The following is a 23,117-nucleotide window of genomic DNA, read 5'->3' as shown; positions in this document are numbered from 1 at the left end:
AATATTTGACCTTGCTATGTGCAAATGGTCTTTTAGCAGATTTAGCCTCCCTTGCTGCCAAAGTCATCCCCAGTTTTGAGAGTATGAAGAAAAAAATATTAAATTTATTGCTATATCATCCCACTCTAATATAAACCCTGTAAAAATTGTCTCATCTTTATGTTACTTAGAGGCTCTCCCTTCCAAAACTAGTAAATGTGTATAAATGTGTGCAGTGCTCTGCGTCATTTGTGCGTCAATCAGCTGGCTCAACTATTTGTTCACTTCTTCTGTTTTCCCATTAAGCCGCTTCTATCCCTGCAAGCTTTTAGTAGGTGTTTTGTTCTGATAAGCAATGTGTAAATCTCTCGTGGAGCCTGCCTTGCTGTGCTGCATTTTACGCTGCACTTGGCAAGCGCCAACAGCCTGGCCTGTGATGGCTTGACAAGTACATTGCTGGGTGCTGGTTTCCTAGTCCAATAACTTGCACAATAAGATAAAATGGGCATTTCATGGACTAAGTGGGCAGGTGGGAATTTGCTCTGATCTTTCTTTTCCACAGTGAGGGAGCCTTGTCTGTTCCAGGCGAGCTGATCCCTTTGAAGTGTTTTGGAAATGGTGTTCGAGGAAGCTGTGTTAAGAGATATGAGGCTATGCTGGCCTAAAAGCTGGGGCATAGGGCTGGGTAGTAAAGCTCAAGCCACTTGGTCAAGGGTTTTACAGGCATTTCCCAGGTGCTATTGTGCACGTTGACCAAAAGGGTGAATGGGGGAAAAGAGGACTTAAATCTCTCTGACTTCAGGAGTAGCTGCTGCAAGGTCAGCATTTTGGAAGGTTGGAGCTCTCTCTTATTTTAGATGTCTACATGCAAACTTAGAAGTCTGCTCCCTCCTTTTCCCCCTCTCTTCTTAAAGTCAGCATAAAACATCAGCTTCTAGATCAAAGGATTTTAACTTTGATCACACACCTGAAGGAAGCCAATATTTTGCATGGAAGGTAAGATGCCACAAATAAGGCAAAATTTTGTTGTATGGAGGGCAGTGAGACAAACGCCCACTTTACTGGCACAGGAGGCTGCAGAGACTGAGAAAGAGCTTTAGTGATGTGAGTCCTCACTTGGTCGTGTAAACGAGACCAAGTTACATGGGCAAGAGGCCTGAATATGGCATGGCTCAGCTGCCAGGGAGCCAGAGCATGTTACACGAAGACAGACTACCGCCTTTGTGCATGCCTGCTCTTAGACCATGCTCTTCTTCCTCTTGTCCTGAGTTATCACCCACACTTATTCCATCCCCACTGACTGCACCTGGCCCTGGCCCATATCCTGGTATCTGAAATCTGGGGCCAAGAAACAGAAGTGATAAAAGCAGAAATAAGCACAGGCTCAGCAGTGTACCCAAGAGAAATAATGGCTCTAGTGACGTTTTCACAATTAGAAAACTTACGTTTGGACACAAAGCTTAGGGGATTTTCTTACCTGCTGTGTGGTATTTCCACTTTTTAAAATTTCACAATGTGAATAAAAGCCTGTGGGTAAATATTTCATCACTTTCCGTGGATTGGGAGTGGATCTCAATCTCTTAATTAGTCTACAGTGCATTTATACTGAGTTACAACTTATTTGGTGCCACCATTTTTTTCCCTGCTATTTTTAGGTCTCCACAGATATTTAACTAACCTGTTCTGAGACTGTATGCAAATGGCTGGAAAGTCCCATTTGTTTGTACAGTCTAGTGAAGAGAATGAGAAATATCTAAACAATCAAATTGAAAGTCACCCTGCCTAATTTTTCTTCAGTAAGTTCCACTTACAAAAATAAGCCATGCCTTTCTGATCCCCCTGCACCCTCCTCACCCCACACCCCAAATTGCTGAGGAAAAGAGGGCAGCAATGAAAGTCGGATTAGAATGGAAACCACCACCTGCTGCAAAGATTGTCCTAGGAAAACTCTTAGTACACTTCATCTGTCAGCACAAAACTGTAGCTGAAAGATAAAAGGACAACTTATTTAACTACCCCGTAGGCACTATGCCTGAATATTTTGTGCTAGTATTTGACACTTTGCTAGTATTTTGAAACTACGCAATACTTGATGCTTACGTGTTGTGCTTAATTAAGTGACAACTGCTGCTTATTACAAGGTGAGATAATTCAGGCAAGGGACATTAAAACTCGTTCAGTAGATATAAATGTATTTCTATCCCCAGACGCTCCCAGCCTGATGATAAAACTGTGCTCTTTGGTAGCAGGGTGCAAGGCCTTCTGTCAACTTGTTCTGCTGTCAGTCCCCATCTGATCTGACAGTGTCATTTGCTCCAAGTGAGTTGTGATTACTTACACTGCTAAGTAGCCTAAGAACACAGCCACTGAACAAATAATACCTGTACAGTGTTTGTTGCTTGATCTGCGTTATGTTTAGGACAGGTCCCCATGTTCCCCTGTGACAACAGTGTGCGAAGTGGCTGGATGGATCTGCTGAGGGCCGGCTTTCACTGCTGTCCATGACCAAATTACAAAGCACAAAATTTGGTATAGTGTTATTGCTAGAAATAATGAGTAATGCAAAATCCAGACATCCCTAAAGTGATGTGTTCACTCTTGAATGCAAACCTATCTTGGGAAAAAGACACAACCCTGTCTTGCTCATTGCACAAAATTTTGCCCAAGAGAAGGTGGTTCCTGGGACTGGCCCTGTTCCTCACTAACTCAATAATTCAGGTTTCCTAAAAATAACCTTCTGTTATAGTCATTTAGTCAGTAGTAATTCTATCTGTCTTCTGTAAAATATCCTTTTAACTCAATCTAAGCTTAACTGGAGATTTGCAAGGTGGTTGGTAACTTCAGATCATGTCAATTACTCCAAAGCCAGTTAATGCAGGGAGATGATCACAGGAAACATGTGATGCTCGCTTCCTCTCACTGCATAACGGTGATTAGATTTTTTACACCACAGATTACCTTTTTTTACACCACAGTGGTGATTACCTTTCTCCTTCATCACTTCAGCAGGGGGGAATTAACTGCAGACCTGCATCTGCACAAGGCCACAGCTGCCGAAGCAAAAGCAAACACAATCATTTTACTTCCACTGTATGCCCCTTCTCTTCTCTCAGCAAATCCTCCAGGGAAAAAAGATGAGTACATGGAAGAAAGATCTTTAGTTTATCTAAAAAAAAAAAAAAAAAAAAGAAACTGAAAATGGCTGGCTGCTGCTCAGGGCTCCCCAGGGAGGCTCCTGCTGCATGGGTTGCTCTCTGTAAAGGGTCGCGGTAGTCCCGTATGTCTTCATGAGTCAGATTTCAGCACAACATCATCTGTAGTACCTCCAGCCTTGCCCTTTTACAACCTGTTCCCTGCAGTTTTTATATTCACCAAAGTACTTCTCTGTGATCTATCGCGCCCACTGAACTGCTCAAAGAAAGCTCTTTGTGTGAGCATGGTCCTTGGTGCCAGTTCTCTTTTGGGAAGGCCAACGCGCAGGCCCTCTCACCCGGCATCTTGTGCTGCAGGCCATGACAGCCCTGGAGTACATGGAGAGAGCCAGTCTCATTTCAGCAGTGCCCAGTGCCAGGACGAGGGGCAGTGGGCACAAACTGGAGCACAGGAGGATCTCTGTGAGCACCAGGCAGCCCTTCTGTGCTGTGTGGCTGACAGAGCCCTGGCACCGGCTGCCCAGAGAGGCTGTGGGGTCCCCATCCCTGGAGACCTTCAAAAGCCACCTGGTAATGGTCCTGGGCAGCCTGCTCTGGGTGTCCCTGCTTGAGCAGAGCTTGGACCAGGTACCTCCAGAGGGCCCTGCCGACCTCCACCGTCCGGTGATTCTGTGCTCAGCAGCACGGCTGTGCCAGCTCTGTGAAGCTGCAAGCAGCTCCTCCGTGTATCCTAAGTTCCAAGCAGCAAAACTTTTGTTCAGCATCGGTGGGAGGTATCTGTCTGCTAACAGCCCTATTGTATCCGAACCAGTCTAATAAATATTGCTTTTTTTCCTCCCTTTTTTTTTTTTTTTTATACATAGCTGTCCTTGGACCTCTATCACACAGAGGATGACATCTACAAGCTCTCATTGGTGCTGGAACCAAGGAACTCCAAATCTGTAGGTCATCTTATACTATGTTTTGTTGTATTACTTATTTTGTCTGCATGCAATTGCCTGTATTTTTGAATGTCCATTAGTACATTTCATTATTCACCTTCATTTAAAGCCTTTTATTGTGTACGCTTGTACAGTAAAAACAGTCACTACAGGTTTTAATACACATTAAAAGTGAATAGTGAAACATGCCAGACTTCATTACTAATTATTTTGCCATAAAGTCTCTGGAAAACATAGTTCTGCTTTATGTGAAAACATCCTTTGTAAGCTTATATCAATTATTTATTGTGTGACCATTACTTCATTTTCTGGATGCTGGTGCAGTTACATAAAACAACACTGAGTCCAAAGATGTGTCTTAGGTAAGCCATAGCACTAGCTGCAATGTTTTAAAAACTGTTTGCTTATGCGGAATTGACAGTACCTTGGGCTCTCAAGCAATGTCTGAACACCTTAGGATAGGTACCTTCTTATCTTTTAGTATGTGCGACTAAAGATAATGCTTCATTGATAATATTTTATATTATGCTTTGCAAGTCTGAGGTAAATTTCTTAATTAGTAGTTGAATTTGTCATTTAAAGTATTACTGTCTCTCCTGTTGTCAATGTTCGGGTCTTACGCTGCCCTGTGAGCATTTATTTTGGTGCACTAACACCCTTATTACATTCAGCACATGATCCTCTCAGGTCGAGCCCTCCCAGTCTGACACCAGCAGAAACTGAGAGTGACTGGAAATGCTTAGGAGCATGTGAGAGCAGCATCCAGCAATGGGAGGTCTTTCTCTTCAGTGTTTTTTACTTTTTTGAAGTTTTTGCAGAAGCAAGCAAGGAAGCAAAACCCCTTAGATTTCAAGTATAAGGCTTCTGTGGCTTTAAGGGTGGTTCATCACTCTTGAGCAGCTTGAGGACTATCTGTGTGCTCTCAGCAGAGGATGAAGAGCAACACTGAACAGTTCCATAGTCAGCATTAATTCAATCCAAACACCTGGAATTTCATTACTGAGTCTCCAGTCCTTGTTGGATACAATTTGGCCACAACTGTTCCCATTTATTACAGCCATTCTGGCTCCCTCACTGCTTTCCATCACTGCCAGCAAGGTTGCACAGTTACAGCTCCGTGCTGTGGAAGGACTAATGAGCCACTACCTTCAGTGAAGAAAATTACCATGTTGCTGCCTTGGTCTTAAGCCTCAGCTTAAAGAAGGACAAAAGCAATAGGAACAGTGCTGTGGATTTTAACAGTTCCCAGCAGTTGGTGGAGACTTATGTGATCAATGAATAACCAGGGACATTCAGCTGCTACAGCACCATAATGGGTAAAAAGCTATGGCTGAATCTACAGAAGCCGGACTATTTGAAGCGTATGTCTCTGTACTTCAGGTCCCAATGCACACAAAATATTTTGAAGGGGAAAGAAGCTGTAGACCTTTTGTGTGTGGCAAAATTTGTCAAAGGAATCAGGACAGTGTAGTTGTATCATTAAAAGCACTCCACAATTTATTGCTGCGTGGGTACAGTCCCCACGCTGGTTGCTGCAGTCATTTTCCAGGCGGACTGTATGCTATCCATTAGCATGAGCAAGACTTTTGTTGTGCTAAAACTGGAAAGAGACACTTCAGTCAGTGTGGCGGCCTAAAGAAATTAATTACTGGGGACTGACTGCCGGCTGTAGTGTGGCATCTCCCTCTGTCACACAGCCCTGCTGTTTCCTGTGTTATTTTCTTGTTGGGGTTTTTAACTACTACAGCTGTTTGCTAGCAGGCAGCTCTGCCCAGCAAAGTTATGCCACTGAGGACACACTAACATAGGTTTTTTGCTTCTGAATGAGATTTATTTCATTGCTGAAATATTGGCATTGGCACCGTAAATAAATAAATAATGAGAAATACTGAATGAAAGCCCAAATTAAATAGCTCAGAAGAAAGAGGAAGGCAGGAACGCTCCAGTGGATTTGATCTCTTTCTGCCACTGTACACACGGAGCAGCAGTACTTAATGGCTCTCCGTGAGGATGTGGTGGTCTAGCACCACTCTCACACTTTGCTGCTGATGCTTTTAGTCCCATTAGTCTAGGCATTTTTTAAGAGAAGGAACACATCAAATTTCTTCTCTGACCATATTGGCAAGAATGTCACAATATTGGCATGTTAAGTATTACCATGTAACATGCTGTCTTTAAAAAACTGCTGCGTTTCCATGTATTTTTAGAGCAAAAACACTTACCAGCAAGTTGATCCATCACTGTGTGGTGTCATTCATTTTAGGATTAAAAAGTTCTGTAAGTGCTACTGGGATATAGAGCTGGATGTTCAGGTTCACCATTTTGTTGTTGTTGTTGTTGTTGGAATTGAACTCTGTGGATATAGGGATTTTCTTCTTCCTAAGCTTACCTGAGCAGATGTGTATAGTGAGTCAAGAGACATTGAAGAGCTAATAAAAGCTGTTGTGACCACTGAAAAGGGAAAAGCCAAATGAGTAAAGCAAACCATTAACACATCCTTCTTTTTTTTCCTACCAAACACAGTAGAGTATGACCTTGTGACCATTTTTCATCTCAGTGTGAAAGTCTACAATATCCTTATTATACCCAATAATAGCTATAACATTTTTAGATAGCTTAATTACCTCTGTCTCAAATCACACCAATTAACAGAGGACATGTGGGACCCAGATTTATGGCTCGTCAGCTAACACAGGCAGACTGCAGGCCACCTCCTGCTCTGATCCAGACCAAGCTGAAATTTTCCTGCCTGATGCTGCTTCCTTGGCCAGATACCCAGCAGCAGATGTAGGACAATGCCAGGCTGCCCTGCAGCATTTTTAGTGCTGACTGGCGATTTTTGAAGCCTTACCTGAAACTGAGTTCAGGTTTGTCCTCTGTCTTCATCTTGCTGCGTGCCAGAGCTGTTCCCAAAACACCATGGCCGCGTGGAGTGAGTCAGACTGCGTGCTCTGTGTATCAGCTGAGCTGGCAGCTACCCTCTCATCAGGACAAAGATGTTTTTGAAGTAAAATAGCCTGGCTGGTCTTATCATGGCCAGGTGAATCAAGCCATGCCTCCTGGCCTGTTGTAAATTCACTCAAGTCCCCGCCTGGAAACATTTAGCTCTTGTTCCACTGCAGCGCAGTGCCTTGGTTGTAAATCAGTGGTGTTTCTGTGCACCAAGCACTCAGAGATCAGCACTGACATGCAGTCCTTCACACAACTCCTGTGCACCCTCCCTTTGTCCAGGTCACCTCATGCTGGCGAGCTCCTTGGGGGCTCTGTCAGGATGGAGAAAAGCAGATTTCTGTGCTATTTCTGATTCCCATTGTGTCCAGAGACCCTCCTTCCTGCCTGCTTCCTCTGAGTCTTGTTGCTGTTGAAGCTGGTTCCAGCACTGCATATGGTGCTGCTTGTAACAGGAAACTGGATTTCGTAATTCAGATTCAAACATCTTTATGTTTGGCTTGTCTCCCAGCAGCCTACCTCCCCGACGACCCCAAGCAAGCCAGTGGTGCCTCTGGACTGGGCATCTGGAGTGGTACCCAAGCCCGACCCGACAGTCATTAACAAGCACATAAGAAAGTTAGTGGACGTAAGTATCTGGAAGAATTTATTGGCCAAAGGGAACAACAGCTTTGATACTGTCATCATTGCAATTAATTTCATTTGAGGTTTTCAAGGAATTGTTGCAGTTGAGATGAATTTCAGATATCTGATAACAGATTTGAACTTTTGCTGATATCTTTAGAAATATTTCTATTTTAGTCCTGGAATCAGAGGCGGCATAAGTAAGCAGGTTTCCAGATGCAAACAAGCAAGCTTTCAGGAACATCCAAACCTGGCTGCTGTGCAATGGGTTCGATTAGCAAACATAAATTGAAAGGGCAAAGCTGAGTTGTTGCAGCTCTAGCCATTCAGTTAATGTCTGATGACAGACAGCTGGAAGTAAAAACACTCAGAAACAAGGACTCACACATTGCTAGGTCCAGAGAAGGTCTCCAGAAACCCTGCCCTATACCAAGCATTGCACTGTGCTGATCTGCTGGCAAAAGACAAGTTTTTTGGTGTCTGTATGTTAGTGCCTGGTGGCCAAGCTGTCCAAAGGGCACAGATCAAATCTACTGCTCAGACCAGTATACCAGAAAGAGACTTTATTTATTTATAACAGAAACCGATTATCCAACATGCCAAGGTTAAAATGACGTCCTTGTTCTCTAAGGAGCCACCTGGGAGACAGCAAATGCTGACTGGCAAATTCACTGTTGGCCGGTGCTTTCCCAAGGGTGAAGACTCCTTGGAAGCCCTCCTCTGGTGGAGGTGCTGTGTCTGCTCTGTGGGTAGCTCCTGGCTGGGCAAACACCTGCCTGTTTTGCTGCCTTGTTTGGAGCCTCCTCATGAGTCTCACAGTGTGCTCAGTGACTTCAGTGAGTGCTTAGGGAGTACGTTATTACACCTCACTGACTCCCACTGGATTTTGGAGATCAGATTTTTAAGTGGAGCTGAATTGGAATGACCTGGATTTTTTTCCCTTTATTTACTTCTACACCAGTGCAGTCTCTCTGCCTTTTTCTGGTTTTCAACTTGCTGTCATTTGTCCAGAGCATATTATGCATGGTAAAGATAGTACTGTCTTGTTATCACTTTGAAAATCTGGGCATGAGGTCATGGAGAATTACAGCTGGGATCTTGCAGCTTCAGTTTAGAAGCTGACATGTTAGGTGATGCAAACAAAACCAGGCACCATGAGGGCCCTTTGGAGCGACTGAGCCCTGTTGTGTAGCTGTCTGAGGGACTTTTAGTGAGGAACCAGGAAAATGTTATAGATAATGAAACAAGATATCCTTTTGCTTTTTACAAATTAATAACTAACTCCGGGAGGAAGTATTAAATTCTGATCTTGTCTGCATTACAGGTCATTAATTGGGGTTGTGTAGTTAAGGTAACGAAGTCTTCAGTCTCTCACTCAGACTACAGATACATTTTGCAATTTCATCTTTGTATGTGTTTTTTGTTGTTTGTTTTTTTTTTTTTTTGCTTGCTTGCTTTTCCTCCTAATGTGGGATGCCAGAAGTGCATGTGCTATTTCAGTATTGCTTTTGTCAGTGCCATATGTTGATAAATTCACCCCACATCCCAAACTGTCTTTGATATAGCTTGTTTAAATCACAAGTCTGTTGGAACTCCTTAATCTTTCCAGAATGTGGTGGGCAAAGGAAATGCATGCCTTCATTCCACAATTTTGGCCTGGTTCAGGACACGTGAGCTTGAGCCTCACAGAATTAAAACATAGTTTGGGGCTGTTAGAGATACGGCTCACCAAAAGGCCCACCACACCATCTGTACAACTCTTTGTTTTGCCAGTCTTTGTCATTTACCAGCTGCTTTGAGTTGGGCCTTAATGCATTGTTTTTAATACTAAAAGTGCTGGATACTGCTTGGTTGTGCAAGTTGATTCCTTCTCAACATATTTTTGAGGTCTGCCAGTCATCAGTTACAGGTCATTCCATGGTTGCTTTGAAATTGGCTTCTTCAAATTCTCATTAAAATAAGGACTCTAGAAGCACCTTTCAGAGGTCTCAGTATACCAAGTTCTTGTCTTTGTCAACCAAATATTAACCTAATGATAGAGTTTGTGTTTCAAAATATCTTTTACATGCTCATGTTGATTTTGACACATCTTTCCCAACAGATTGATAAAACATGTAGCTTTAATGCCCCTTATGGATCTCCACAATTAGTATAAAATGGAATATACTAACTCCTTAGTAGCTAAGGAGAGCTTTCATCACTTTGTGCAACCTTTTAAATTTGATCCCATGTCTCTTTTTACTTAGCGGTACACTGGGTTGGGTTGATGGGAGGGAGTGTTTGTTATATACAAAGTGCTTGTGATCTGGTTGCCAAAGTATCAGTAAGCAAATTGGATTGAAACAGCACTGTGGCAGAACAGCGGTGACCAGTTAAAAGCTAAGTGAAGCCAAAAATATCCAAACCACTCATGGGAAAGCTGCTGTTGGGCTGGTTTTATTTAATTTCTTCTTTTTTTTTTTCTTTTTTTTTAATTAAAAAATATACTTAGTGAGACAAAGGGAATATGTCACACAGGGCAGAATTTTAGTGACATTTCAAAAAAAAAAGAAGAAATAAAGCCAAGAATAACTATGTCTGAAGAGGTGTGGAGGAGCTTGAGAAGCTTCACTAGCTAAATACTGAGGTCAAGTTTTCTTAAGAAATTAGCCATTTTCCCCTACAATCAAATAAATATGGATATTGAAGTGCCAAGTAGTATTTATAGGAATAAAACAATGGAGTAGAGCATGTGATTAGTAATCTTGAAAGTTCATTTAAAAGCAATTAAAAGACTGAAGAGCTGGTACAGATTCAGGACAGACTGGATGTTATGACAAATATTTCCTTTTGTTTTTCCAGTCTGTCTTTAGGAATTATGATCATGATCACGATGGCTATATTTCTCAGGAAGACTTTGAAAGTATAGCTGCCAACTTCCCCTTTTTGGACTCTTTCTGTGTGCTGGACAAAGACCAGTAAGTTTGGGGGTTTCTTGTTATTTTTGTTTGTTTAGTTGGTTGGTTGTTTTATTTAGTTTTGTTTTGTTTCCTTAATTGAAAAACTCATTAAAACAAAATGTTGAAGACACAATGTCTCCCAGTTCTCCAAGCCTCTTGTGTTTGGCTTCTCACTCAAGGAACTGAAGATCATTGATGGCTGAATTCTATTTTCATTTAACTTCTTACACTGCATTGCCACCCAGGTAGCAGTCTGGCTTTTCCTGTTACCTTAAAAATCATCTGTTTAATAGCTTAATGAACTTTGTTCCTTCCGGAACTGAGCTGAAACCCTTAGAGTACTGTCAAACTACTCTGGAGATCCTTACCCAGACCAGCTATCAGACTGATAAAAAAGTTTTGTGTGGGACAAGAGAAATGAGCATAAGTAGCTGAAAGATGTTAATAAATATTCTGGGAGGTGCTGGTGGTCAGCTAGGGGCATAAGCATTGGGACTGTGTGAGTAGAAAGTGGAGGTATACATTCTGTAGTGGTGGTTTATTGAGATAAGAGGTTTACATGGTCAGTTAGGCCCTCTGTACGTATGCAGTCTTCCTGTGGATTCAGATGTTGGTGAATCCAGCAAAACATTTGAGCACGAGAATTGTGCTCCTGCTCGTTAAGAATTGAGTGGTCTCAAATTCCATTTTAATGAAGCCATCTCCATCTCTACCAGGGAAAAATACACAAATAGTATTTTGCAATGATTTGACTTCCCAGTTGCACCATGTACGTTTTCAGATGAAAATACACAAAAAATGCAGTTCAGCTGAGCACAGCACTAACTGTATGGTTGTCTTGGCTTGTAGCTGGCATTTGTTTTGTAGATGGCTCTTCTCTCTTTCAAGATGAAGTGGTAGATTTCACACCCCACAAAAATTATCACCAAATGTTACTGTTCAGTAACTGCAGGATGTTCCCAATCCCTACTCCTGGTTTGCCTTCGGCTTTCTGAGACTTGGTGAAAACACTGTGCTTTAAAGATCTGTCTGGTTTAGAGCTGTTTGCAGCAAGTGCTTTGCTGTTCATCAGTTCAAACAGACACAGCCCCCATCTGCCAAGGGAAAGACGGGGTATAGTCACTTGGGATGTAAGGATATGCTCTAAAGGACATCAAGCAGCAGGAGGATGTGTTTTGGGTAGTCCATTCATTTCTACTTCCCCAAACTGTCCAGCCCGTAGCTCCCTTGCAGCAAACCCCAGGGGTACGTCTGGCATCAAAGCCTCCAGCTGAGGCTTTCAGCTTACCTGAACTAGCAATCCTCACAGCTTGGGAAACTGCTAAAAGCTCTGTTTAAGTAATTTGTGAAGTTTTTTGTTTTGCTTAGCTGGGTGCAGTAAAACCTTGGACTACTTGGGGACGTGTTTCTCTTTGTCTTTCCCTGTGTCTTTGATGACCTAGTCAGACCCAATGTTTACCATGTAGGTCCTTTCTAGGTACATCCCCGATTCTCATCCCGGCCATGCACTGTTTGGTAGGGCTGGTGGCTAACACCAGCCTTAAGCTCTCCTCCAGAACTCGATGTGTAGGAGATCGCAGCCAGCAGAGCATGGCTGTTTCTCTAACATCCCTTTCGAGAGCTTTTCAAACCCAAGTCCAGGAGAGAAGGTGTTTGACCAGGCCTTTAGCTTGCTGTACCATTCTTCACTGGGACATGGTGCATGGTTCATGGGGAGTGGTGGTGGGTGCCGAGAGCAGGCCCTGGCTCCTTTCCAAGCCACCTGTCTCCATGGCTGGCTGGGCCAGCAGTGGCCATGGGCCTAAGGAGTCTCCTTCACAGGATGGCCTGGTCTGGGCCACCAAATGCTCTGATACCATGAACAGGTGAGAAACCAAGGCCCGTGCTATGAGTTCAGTGTCTGCTGTTTAATGAAGAGTAAGAACCGCAAAGACGCTAAGGAAAAGCTTGTTTCTTCTGCCAAGACGATCGTAGCTCTTTCAAAGAACGCACTTTGTGTGCTGCATGCTTTTTGCAGTGAGAAAATCCTGACGTGTTTGGTGCCATGAGCAGTGACAGATCTACTCTATTGTTTTTTTCCTAACAGAGATGGTCTTATAAGCAAAGAAGAAATGATGGCTTACTTTCTGAGAGCTAAATCGCAGTTCCAGTGTAAAATGGGACCAGGGTTTATTCACAACTTCCAGGAGATGACCTATCTTAAACCAACTTTCTGCGAGCACTGTGCAGGATTTGTAAGTATGTTTTTAGTAACAGCATACCTCACACGAAATTTCGTGTTCTTTAACATAGATAGGGTCAAATTGGTTCCATGTGCTGTTAAAGTTTCTTCAGCTTGGCCAAATTTCCTCATTGCACTTCGAAGCACAAAGCATTTCCTCATGTAGCTGTGGTACCCAGTTTTGTTTTGGTGGTTCCTGAATACAGGCATTTGTAAGAATTACTGTTACAGGGAAAAAAAAAAGTAAAATTATGTTAGCTAAAGGACATTAGAGACTGTATGAATGGCCTTACTTGGTTTATCTTAAGTTCTTAATTTGGCTTGATTTCCCATGTAAACAAGCTCAAGGGAAAATGGGTGTCTGGAACAGAGGATGTAGATGAAGCAAAAGCCGTTCTTTCTCAGGAAATTGCACATGGCAACATAGCTCTGCTCATAATTCTCTGAACAGCCATAACAGCCTTATTCCTTTCTCTATTGAATTAATAGATCTTCTAAATCAGTCAAGAAATCAAAAGTGCTTCCAACAGTTCTGTAACATGAGAAAGTTTGGCATTTAATTATTTTTTAAGTTGCTTTTTCTCTCAGTCATAACTTACAAGAAGACGTTTATTAGAGTGCTCTACACAAAGCTGGCAAACAATTGTGTTTGTGAACCTTTGTGTTGCTTGCAAACCTCTTCCATCTTTTCCCACTTCAAACCAAGTAAGGAAAATTAATTATTATGATTTAGATGTCACTTTAACGTACACACCTTGCTGAAGTCAAATGCCCACACGTGGCCAGCCACAGGAGTATGCAGGGCTAGGAGTTTCCATCAGGGCAGAGGATCCTGCTCTCTGCCTGCACGTGGCCCATGCTCAAGGTGTAAAGCCAGAGCGTTGTCCCTGCTGTCCCATGCTGACCTGCTGCCGGTATCAACGGCAAAATCTTCAGCTTCTACTCTGTGACCTTTCCCACCAAGTAATATTTCTTCATGACTGAAGGCAACAACTACAGCACCACCGAGCACAAAGACGTGCCTGCTCTCAGGCTGGGGCTGCCGTTCCTGCTCCTGTCCCTTTTCCCACTGATCGAGGCCAGGGGAAGAAGGAATTCCACCTATTTCCGCTGGAACTGCAGAAACCCGAGAGGTGACAGAGTTAATGCTGATTCAGGAGCCTGGTGGCGGGCTCTCCAGCCGAGAGATCCAGCAGACCATCGGGGCGCTGGAGGTGACCGGTCTTAGCCTATTGTTTCGGGCTGCCTGCAGCCTCAGGAAGATGTCATTGCGTTCGTGACACTTGGTTCATGCTTGGAAAGCTTCCATGGCCAAGTGGGGCTCAGGAATGTCCTGCAATGTGTTCTCCACCAGATATTTTTCTCCTGTATCAGTTTACTGGCTGGTCATTGTTGTATTTTTCACGTCTCCCCGAATACATCCAGTTCAGGAATAAAAATGAGTAAGGGGTTGTACGGGAAATGGAAATAAGGTCATTTTTCCTGTCAGCTCACTGAATTCATTGGCATTGTCCTGTGGATGAGTTGGGCGGATAGGACAGGAACCAATGACAAAATCTGCTGCGTGCTTGCTGTGCATTTCAGTGCCATCCATCCGCAGGTGGAAACTTACTTTTGCACTGATGCAGTGATTCACCGTCAAAAAAATGTGCACTGACTGTGCAGTAGGATGAATGGGCATGACAGTGCAATGTCCGCTGTACCCAGTAAAATATCTATTATTAAAACTATATGACCTTTAAAGGTCAAGCTAAAATCTAATGCCGTTCACAGTGTGAAATTGATACCACCGCTGCCGGTCTCAGTTCCGACCCACAGCTTGAGTTGCGCCATGTGTCGGGGTGGCTGACCACCCATCCCTTCCAGCTTTGTCATCCGAATTTGCACAGATCCTCTTACCCTGGGGCTGGCTCGAGCCAGCTTTGCTGCAAAGCCATATCAGATGGATGCAAAGCTTTAGGTCAGGATCACGACATGGCGCTGCAAGGAAGCTGTGCCAACTGTGTGTGGCCATGAGAGCAGTGCCAAAACCAAGTAAGATGAAGGCTCGGAGCGAGAGAGGTGAAAAGGCTCTCCAGTAGGAACAGAACGGAGCTCTAATAAAAGAAATAAGTCATCCCCCTTCAGGTGATTCTGGTGTCTCTGTGCTGCTCTCCCAGGAGGGACAAGGGGGCTCCACCACCACCATGAGACCACAGCACGCACAATTGCTGTGCACATCCACAGCATTTGCAGGAGGAGGGCAAGCAGCAGGCTTTCTAGGGGCTTTGTTCCCACTGCTGTCCCTTCTGTTATTTTATTCACCTTTCTTCCTCCTTGCCTAATCTGGTTTTCTCTCTTTCCAAGCCCCTGTTTTTCCTCACAAATTCTTTTTTGCAGCATATGATTGTTATGTTTGCAGCATATATAGGATTTTTTTCCCCCATTATCTTCCTATTTTGTCTTATTTTACTCTTTCCTTTGTCCTCCGAATGTTCTGCAGCTCTTCCTTTTGGATATCTCTTTACTCAGCACATTTACCCCCTGCACACTGTGCATCCCCTCTTAAAAGCACAGCGAGGCAGCACGTGCAGTTTTGACTGCCTTGATATGCTCACCCTCCCTGCTAATGTTTTGAATGAGTTCAGGATAAATAAACACTGCAGTCCTTGACCTTTTTTCCTTTAACACTGGGCTAGACTCCTCTCTCTGCCTCTTGGAGTGAAAAATGTTTGTTTTCATAATGCCATGGTTGTAGTTATCTCTCTTTTTTAAGTGTAGAGATAACAATTTACTAGGGATTTTTTTTCTACTTCCAAGCAATCCTGCTCACATCACGGGCAAAGCTTCCCAAAAGTGGGACCGTACATGCTGCCTCCTGGAGGGCCAGCATTTGCTTGTTTTGTACTTCAGCAAGGACAGCCTCTGGGAGGAGGCAAAGAGGGAATTTATCGGCTTCTCTGCCTGTTTCAGGCTTCAACCATCTCGCAATGGAAAAAGTCAGGTGAATGAATCACCTTGCTATGGCTGGGTGTTCTGGGGACCAGTTCAGGAGCCAAGAACCTCGTGTTTGTCCCCAGTGGTGTTTTCACCTGCTATTCCTGAATGGCACAGACCATTTGTGTGTCTGAAGAATGGACGTACAATGGAAGTTACCCCCGAGATGACACAAAGTGAGCTAGAAGCAGAACACACTCTGCCGGTTTCAATAAGCTTGGTATGACAGCAATTCCCAACACGTTCCTGGAAGCACACCTCAGCTGTGTCTCCCCTTCTCTGGTAATCCCACTGTAGGCAGTAGAAATAAGGGGGGAGCCACACAAGCCTTATCACAACTAGAGGGGGAGGTCTGCCTGACAGGAAGGGTGTTAAGAGCAGTTGTATCCTGTTTGTGCTTTTGTAGCCATTGGTACTTCCTCATTGTGACCTTGTTTTCCTTCCGGCTTTCTTTTCTGATTCCTTGACGTTCTTTTGTCTTTCTTTGCAGCTCTGGGGTATAATCAAACAAGGCTACAAATGCAAAGGTAAATAAATATTTTGCATGGATTTTTCATGGTATGGGTGCTGGGTTTTAACAGAAGTCAACCATATTTTTTACTAGAACGGCAACTGTTCATCCCAACTTTGCTTAAGGACTTGGTGCCACCTATGACCGGTGGCTGCTGCCACCCCACAAAGCCTCACTGCAGCAGGGGACGTGGCTGTTCTGGGAGCTGAAGGTCCAAAGCAGCCACTGGCTCCACGAGGTGTCACTTTGTACCAGCAAAAAAATTGCATCTCAGAAGACCAAGTGTCCTCCTGCCAGCAGGGAGACATCCTGAAATATAACTCCTGAGACCTGGGGTCAGGAGAAGGTCTGCTGGCATTAGTGTCTGTATCGTGTACATCTGTGTGCCAGTACTGAAGGCTAGCTGGCCTTGCAATGCAGCAGTGGCTGAGCTAGAAATAGACAAGTATTTAATTCCTGAACTGCCCAGCAGATCTCATTGCAAGGACTTCTGCAGCAGTTCAGCATAAAAAAATCCTAGAGCTCTTACAGCACTCTCAGTTGCTTTCACTAATGTTTAATTGCTTACGCAGTACTTGCACCATGTCAAGCAGGTCAGACCAAGAATGACATTGTGCTGGTCCCCATCGGCTCTAAAGTCCTGGACCAATTTGTTTCACAAGCAGAAGAAGCTGAAGGGCTTTTCACAGCTGTAGTTGCACCTCAGTTATTTACAGAGGAATGTTCACATTGGAGCTTCACAGTCATATTTATATGCAATCTCTTTTTCCCTCGGTCTTACCCTGGCACCCAGCAGACTGCTGAAGAATTGGCAGGATTGTTTTTTAGGATACCCCCTATTTTTTAGGATACCCTTATTCCCATCTTCCTCTCCCACCCACGAACATCTCTTCCTCTGAGGGGGTGAGGAAAACGCCCATGACTAAGCCACTGCACGCAGCTCAGCTGTTCCTGACCACCGTCATCTGAGCAGCTACAGCAGGGCCAGTTGTGGTCTGCACTTTTCCTGGTAGGCTGAGGGAAGGAAGGTAGAGTTTTGTCACAGCAGCCCTGTAAACTCGAGATCCGAAAGCTGAGCTCTGTCCTGCATCATTGCTTGCAACCGTGGCCCAGTGGGGAGAGAACAAAAGTGGCTCTGTAGCATCAAAATCACAGGCACTGGAGCGTGAGAGTAAGAGAGCCGAGCTTCTCGCTCAGATCTCCACGTGGTCAAGGAGTGCCTGCCCTCTGTGGGTACCAGCTGCTGCACCCGTTTGGGTGATTTCTGCCTCTGGGCACAGAACTGTCACCTTCTAGCTGGCACCTCTGGTGCTGCACTAGCAAGGGGGGCAGGATTCATCTGTTCAGCTCTGCTCCTGACCCCAGCGCCGTGGCTCAGGAGATGAAGCTGGGCAGTGTGGTGAAGGTTGTTTTGTTTTTATTTCGAACTCCCATCACAGCAAATGATCCATTTTTGTAACTCCCTTCACACCCTCTGTCAAAGTATCTGTTTGGTCAAGGTCCCTCCTCTCAGCTGCCTGCTAACAGCCCTGAGGAATCACCAGGTAGCCGTGACTTTGCCTTCGGTGACTTGACAATTCCCTCCCTTACAGACTGCGGTGCCAACTGCCATAAGCAATGCCGAGACCTGCTTGTGCTTGCCTGCAGAAAATTTTCCAGAGGAACCTCAGTGGGCAGCAACCACGGCTCCCTGCCTAGCAGCCCCTCTCTGCCGCCAGGTGAGAGCACTCTTTTGTTTCTATTTTAAACCATTGCTGGCATCCTCTTTAATAGCCAGTGTCCTTACTGCCTCTTCTAACTTTTCCTTTGTACCAACACACAGAGCAGCCTGTGTACTTTCCGATGCACTGGCTTGTGTTCAATGCTCTAATTACAAGGGCTCTTTCTGCAGGGAGCTGTGGTGGCCTTAGTCTCCCGCCTGAACCTCCCTGTCCTGCTATGCCAGCTGAAAATATGAAAAATAAAATGAGAATTAGGGAAATTGCACTTTTCCTTGTAGGACACTTAGCGGCAGGGACTGAGACACACAGAGGCACAATTCTGGCTCTGCCTTGCACCCCCTCAAGCATGCAGATGGAGGGAAGAGAAAATTGTGCACACAAGGCCAGAATCAGCTTCTGAGCAGCATATGGATATTGCTAATTACACCACTGCTTCATATAGGGGGCTATCTGGAAGAAGGAGCAGCCTCCTTCAGAGCTTTCCTCGGCAAAGTGATGCTGCTGCCTTGTCCTCCATGCACCCTAATGCTGCCTGCAAAAAGCACCCCTGCAAGCCATCATGCAGTTATATACAGTGGCATATCAAGACCTAGTCCTGAAATAGATTTAACTACTAAAAGACTTGCACAAATCTCCCAGAATAGCCAACTTTTTTTTTCTGAACCTTTAAATCCCTTCCTTCTCTCCCCTTGACCCAGGCTTAAGGTATCTTTTTGCAAAGATCTTGAAGAATAATATTTAAAATAAATAATTTCACTTTTTTCTTTCAGTCCAGGATGAGGTATTTGAATTTCCCAGCGTTGCTACAGAACACCAGGACCTCGATAGCAGAGCTATCACCCTTGTCACTGGCTCCTCGCGGAAAATTTCAGTGCGGCTGCAGCGGGCAACCACCAGCCAAGCAACGCAGACAGAACCGCTGTGGCATGAGCCGGGCTGGAGCGATTCAGGATCCCATACTTTCCCCAAAATGAAGTCCAAGTTCCACGGCAAAGCTGGGAAGAACAAAGGGTTCGCAAAATGGGAGAACGAAAAGCCCAGCATGCAGGCCAATGTAGATATAGACACTGAGGCTCCCCAGCACATCCTGGATCACAACGGAATAGAAACGCTCCCCGAAAGACAGGAATCTGAGGTGAGTTGAAGCAGCCACCAGGACAAATTACAATCTGCTAGTCTGCAGTCTCATAAGGCTACTTCATGAATTTTAAAACACTTTTTTCACTCACGTTTCCTGTTACTTCTTAAATGAGGGTCACTTTCAGAAAAACGTCAAATCATCCCTAGATAATTTTCTACACCGCAGCGTGTATTTACTGTAACTCTGTAAACACGGGTTTGGTTCTCGGTGGCAGTAAGCGCTTTTAGGAGCTTGATGTTTTTCTTTTTGAGAATCATTAAAATACCTGGCTAAATTCTGCTGTACCTTCACACCACATGGCTCCGTGTTAGATTCACAAGAACAAGTCTTTCGATAAACATGCGAGTCCAGGCTAGGGCATGGCTTCTGTTGCTCTTACCCATAAAGTTTACAATCCCAACAATCCCAAGGCCTCATGCTTTTATTGACTGCTTTTGGTAAAATGTGCCTATTTTCTTTTGGTTACAGGACAGCTGATTGCTCACCCTGAAACACAGAAAAATGTATGACAACTGTAGTACAGCGAGTTGACAGACTGTCATAGACCACATTTGGCCATGGGAAGTTTTCCTGTACCTCATACTTTTAAATTCAACCGTAGCGTTTTCCAAGCTGATAGGTGTTACAGAGCACTATTTATTTTCTTGCATGATTAAGCCATTTGGATGAACATTACACGGACACAGCAGAACAGATCTCTGCGCTCAGTGTTTTTTTCTCTTGTATGACTTTGTGGAAACTTCCTCTACATGCCAGCGAGGATGTATTTGGCCTCCTTTGAATATACTGCATCATTTCAGTATGTCTGCCAGCAACAACAATGGTGAGGACAGAAGCCAACCATCCACGTTCGTTTGATAACACTCATTTTTCAGAGGCTTGTAATGATTTTTAATGAAAGAAGTAGGTGTGTATGTTGATTACATCCCAAACAAAAATCTTTCCAAAAAGTCCTCTACACTGAAATCCTTTGCACACCTGGTGGTTTGAATCTGGGGCACGTTTACCTTGCTAAAGCGAGCGCAGTGATGTTCAGCACGGTGATAGCAGTTCCCAGACCGAGGATCCTTCGAGCACACAGCCCGTGGCTGGGAGCAAAGGAGTTCCAAGACACTATGCAGATGTCTGGTGATACTGCAAGGGAGAGGAGTCCTCTCTGCCAGCACTGATTATGGTAGAATTAGTATGTAATAAACATCTTAGTTTAAGTGTGTGTCTGTATGTGTATGTAATGTTTCATGTTTTTCTCAGGGTAGCAATCCATACATGTTGAGTAAAATATGACACAAAGCGTACTGATGAGTAACTTTCAAATTAAGTTCGTTAGTGTAGGATCTAACACCTCAATCTGCAATGACTGGAGAAGCAGACTCGAAGTGGGATGTCTCAGAAACATTAACTTACCTAAGGCGCACAACCCTCACCTGGAATAAGAGAGAAAAGCAAAACCCAGGGCAAAGCTCAAACCTGAACAACATGGTCCACACTGGTAAACACATTGTCGTCATCTCCTTCCCCCTCCACCTCCCCAGAGAAATAGTGGCTGTGGGGGAGCACACACGCTGAATTAAAGCAACCCTAAATAAAAGATTTCCTACAAAATTCAAGTCATTGCACCCTTCACCAGGTGAAGCCCTGAAGATCAAAGAGCACTTCCATAGACTTCCCTAACAAAACTGACCAACTCCTCTGTGGAAATCTGACTGTAAACTGTGCTGTGACTACACGAGGCCTGCTCAGAGTTGCAGGTTTCCTTTGTTTTCCAGCCCTAATGGTAATGATGGTAAAAATCCGAGAACAGAAAGAAAAGGTACTCTTAAAAGAAAAGAATTAAGAAATAAGCACTGCAGTGAGCACTGATTTCTGAGCTAGGATGAGAGCCAGAAGCATCCTTCACTCACACTGCTGCGGGCAAAGAGCAGACACGAGCAGAAATAGAGAAATACAGCCTGTATTTCCTGTGGGGGCCAGGTGACGGGCCGCCACACGCTGACTGCACAGCTACCGTTACAGCGCACGGCTCGCACACAATGAAAATGATGTGGTAGAGAATTTGAATAGAAAAATTTGGTTACGATCCAGGCTGTTGATGGATCTGTTGAGATAAGCCTTTTAACGCTTTATAAATGAGGTGTTTGTGTGTAACTTCATTCTTAACATCATGTAAGAGTTTTAAGCAGCGCTGGGTCTGTACAGCTCAGGCTATTTCTCACAGGCTTTTGAAAATCAGTTGCAGCTCTTGCTCTGAAAGTTGCCTGCTCTCCTGTTTCTGTCAGGCCCACAGACCATGCCTATCTGCATTTCTTTGTCGAAGAAGAATGTTTCTAGCACAAAACCCTTACCTATTCCCCAGGATATTTACAGATTTTTGTCTGAGTTATTTAAAAGGCTAGGTGCTCTGTTCTTTTCTTTGAACATATGTTGTCTCTTCCCCATACACCATCATCAAGAGATAGAATCGCATTTAAGAGAAAAGTGATGTCTTCTACAGAAGCAGCTCCTGCTTTCTGAGGGACCTTTTCTGCTAGCAAGTAGACTGCTTTAGCTTCAACCCACTGCGGAAATCTCATCAGTGCATCTCCTGAAAGCCTGGCAGCTTTGGGCAGCTACGTGCTTACCTCAGCAGTAGCTAGAATTAAGTTGAAGATCAAGCATAGACTGTGTGCACACCCAGCTGATCCTTCAAAGCAAAGTATCACCACGTCCAAGAAGGACCCACACTAGGGGAGAGTTTCAAGGAGCTGCTCCTGCTGGAAACCCTTTGCTTTAGGCAACCTAGGAAGGGGAATGATGAGAGCATTGCAGGCAGTAAATGTTCACTGCCACTGGAAAATCTGAGGAAAGATACTGGGTCGAAATGCAGCCACCCACCAAAAAGGAACAGGCTCATCATAGACAATGTAATAACTCAATTTAAAAAAAAAATGCATTAGCAGGTTGTTTGCAGCAGAACACTGATCTTTCTTTGACAGCAAGCGACTGAGAGTGGAGAGAGGTGGCAGGGCAGGAGCAATCACTTTAAGAAGTCAGTGTAAGATGAGCTCCTTACTTTGGAGAACGCCTGAATAAATAAAATAAAAAATCCTTTTCTCTCCTTACTTCATAGTTGATGCCTTTTTCTGAACGGGGACAAGACTTTTCCTCAGCTCACAAAAACAAGCTTAGATCCCCAGTCTGAGTAAAGCAACAAAGAATTTCTTGTTTGGCTCTTCTGACTTCACAAAAGGCAAAACCTTCACAGATCCCAACTGAGCTATACACCTCTGCTGTCCTCGGTGAAATCCTGCCTGCTTGTAGAGCAATTCCAGGAGAGTGTTCAGGAAAAGGTGCAAGAGGGTCATGTATATTGGATTAATGAAGTAGCTACAGTGAGAAACAATCCCAGATGATGCCGGGTACTTCTACCACATCCGTTCTTCCTTCCTCTGGATCTTTAGGAATCTGAGTGGGAAAAAAGGGGCATTTTTGTGCTTTGAAGGAGCAGAAAGAAGAAAGATTATGCCAAACTTTATTTACACGCCAAGTCTTATTTACAGCCTTATCTGTGAATGCCAAAGAATAGAAGCAATGACAGTAGGTGAAAAACGCAAATGCTTGGGTAGACCCTGTATGAGATGGTAGGGCTGTTCAAGCCAAACCCACCCGCTTTCTGTGCTTCTGCAAATCCTACACAAAGCCTTGCGTTACAAGTAAGTGAGCTGCAGCTTTGCCACCAGATTTACCAAGCAGCTCTGAGCACTATGCAAATAGCCAAGTGGACACCCGTCTGAGCGAGCTGTAAACCAAAGGAGCTGTATTTCAGCGCTCTCCCCGAGTCTAGATCTTGCCCTCTCCCGCCCCCAAGTCTTACCCAGCCTTTGGACTTTAAAAGAATAATCCCAGCTCTATAAAGAAACATTTTCCTAGACAGGGTGTCTTCTGAAATGAGATTTCCTCAGCCAGGGTAAGTCAGAATTTTTTTGG

The 23,117-nt window shown here is 44.3% G+C and overlaps 1 protein-coding gene across 2 annotated transcripts in view; it reads left to right on the top strand.

The window, feature by feature from the left end:
* Positions 1 to 20,358, top strand: part of RASGRP3 (RAS guanyl releasing protein 3) — a 28,993-nt gene extending 8,635 nt beyond the window's left edge. Inside the window, exons 7-14 of one of the 2 annotated variants that reach the window (XM_080588443.1) lie at positions 3,995 to 4,072; positions 7,536 to 7,649; positions 10,487 to 10,602; positions 12,671 to 12,818; positions 16,272 to 16,308; positions 17,885 to 18,010; positions 18,784 to 19,148; positions 19,623 to 20,358. In XM_080588443.1, coding sequence (XP_080444569.1) covers positions 3,995 to 4,072; positions 7,536 to 7,649; positions 10,487 to 10,602; positions 12,671 to 12,818; positions 16,272 to 16,308; positions 17,885 to 18,010; positions 18,784 to 19,148; positions 19,623 to 19,631 — 993 coding nt within the window. In that variant the 3' untranslated portion in view covers positions 19,632 to 20,358. Of the gene's footprint in view, positions 1 to 3,994; positions 4,073 to 7,532; positions 7,650 to 10,486; positions 10,603 to 12,670; positions 12,819 to 16,271; positions 16,309 to 17,884; positions 18,011 to 18,783; positions 19,149 to 19,622 lie in introns of both variants that reach the window. The other variant, XM_080588442.1, reaches the window with a different exon arrangement.
* Positions 20,359 to 23,117: the final 2,759 nt, after the last annotated feature.

Source organism: Anser brachyrhynchus (assembly GCF_964034855.1).
Source record: "Anser brachyrhynchus genome assembly, chromosome: 3".
NCBI classification, from domain to species: Eukaryota; Metazoa; Chordata; class Aves; order Anseriformes; family Anatidae; genus Anser; species Anser brachyrhynchus.
Note: the sequence above shows the minus strand (reverse complement) of the source record. Positions and strands in the feature narration are given on the sequence as shown.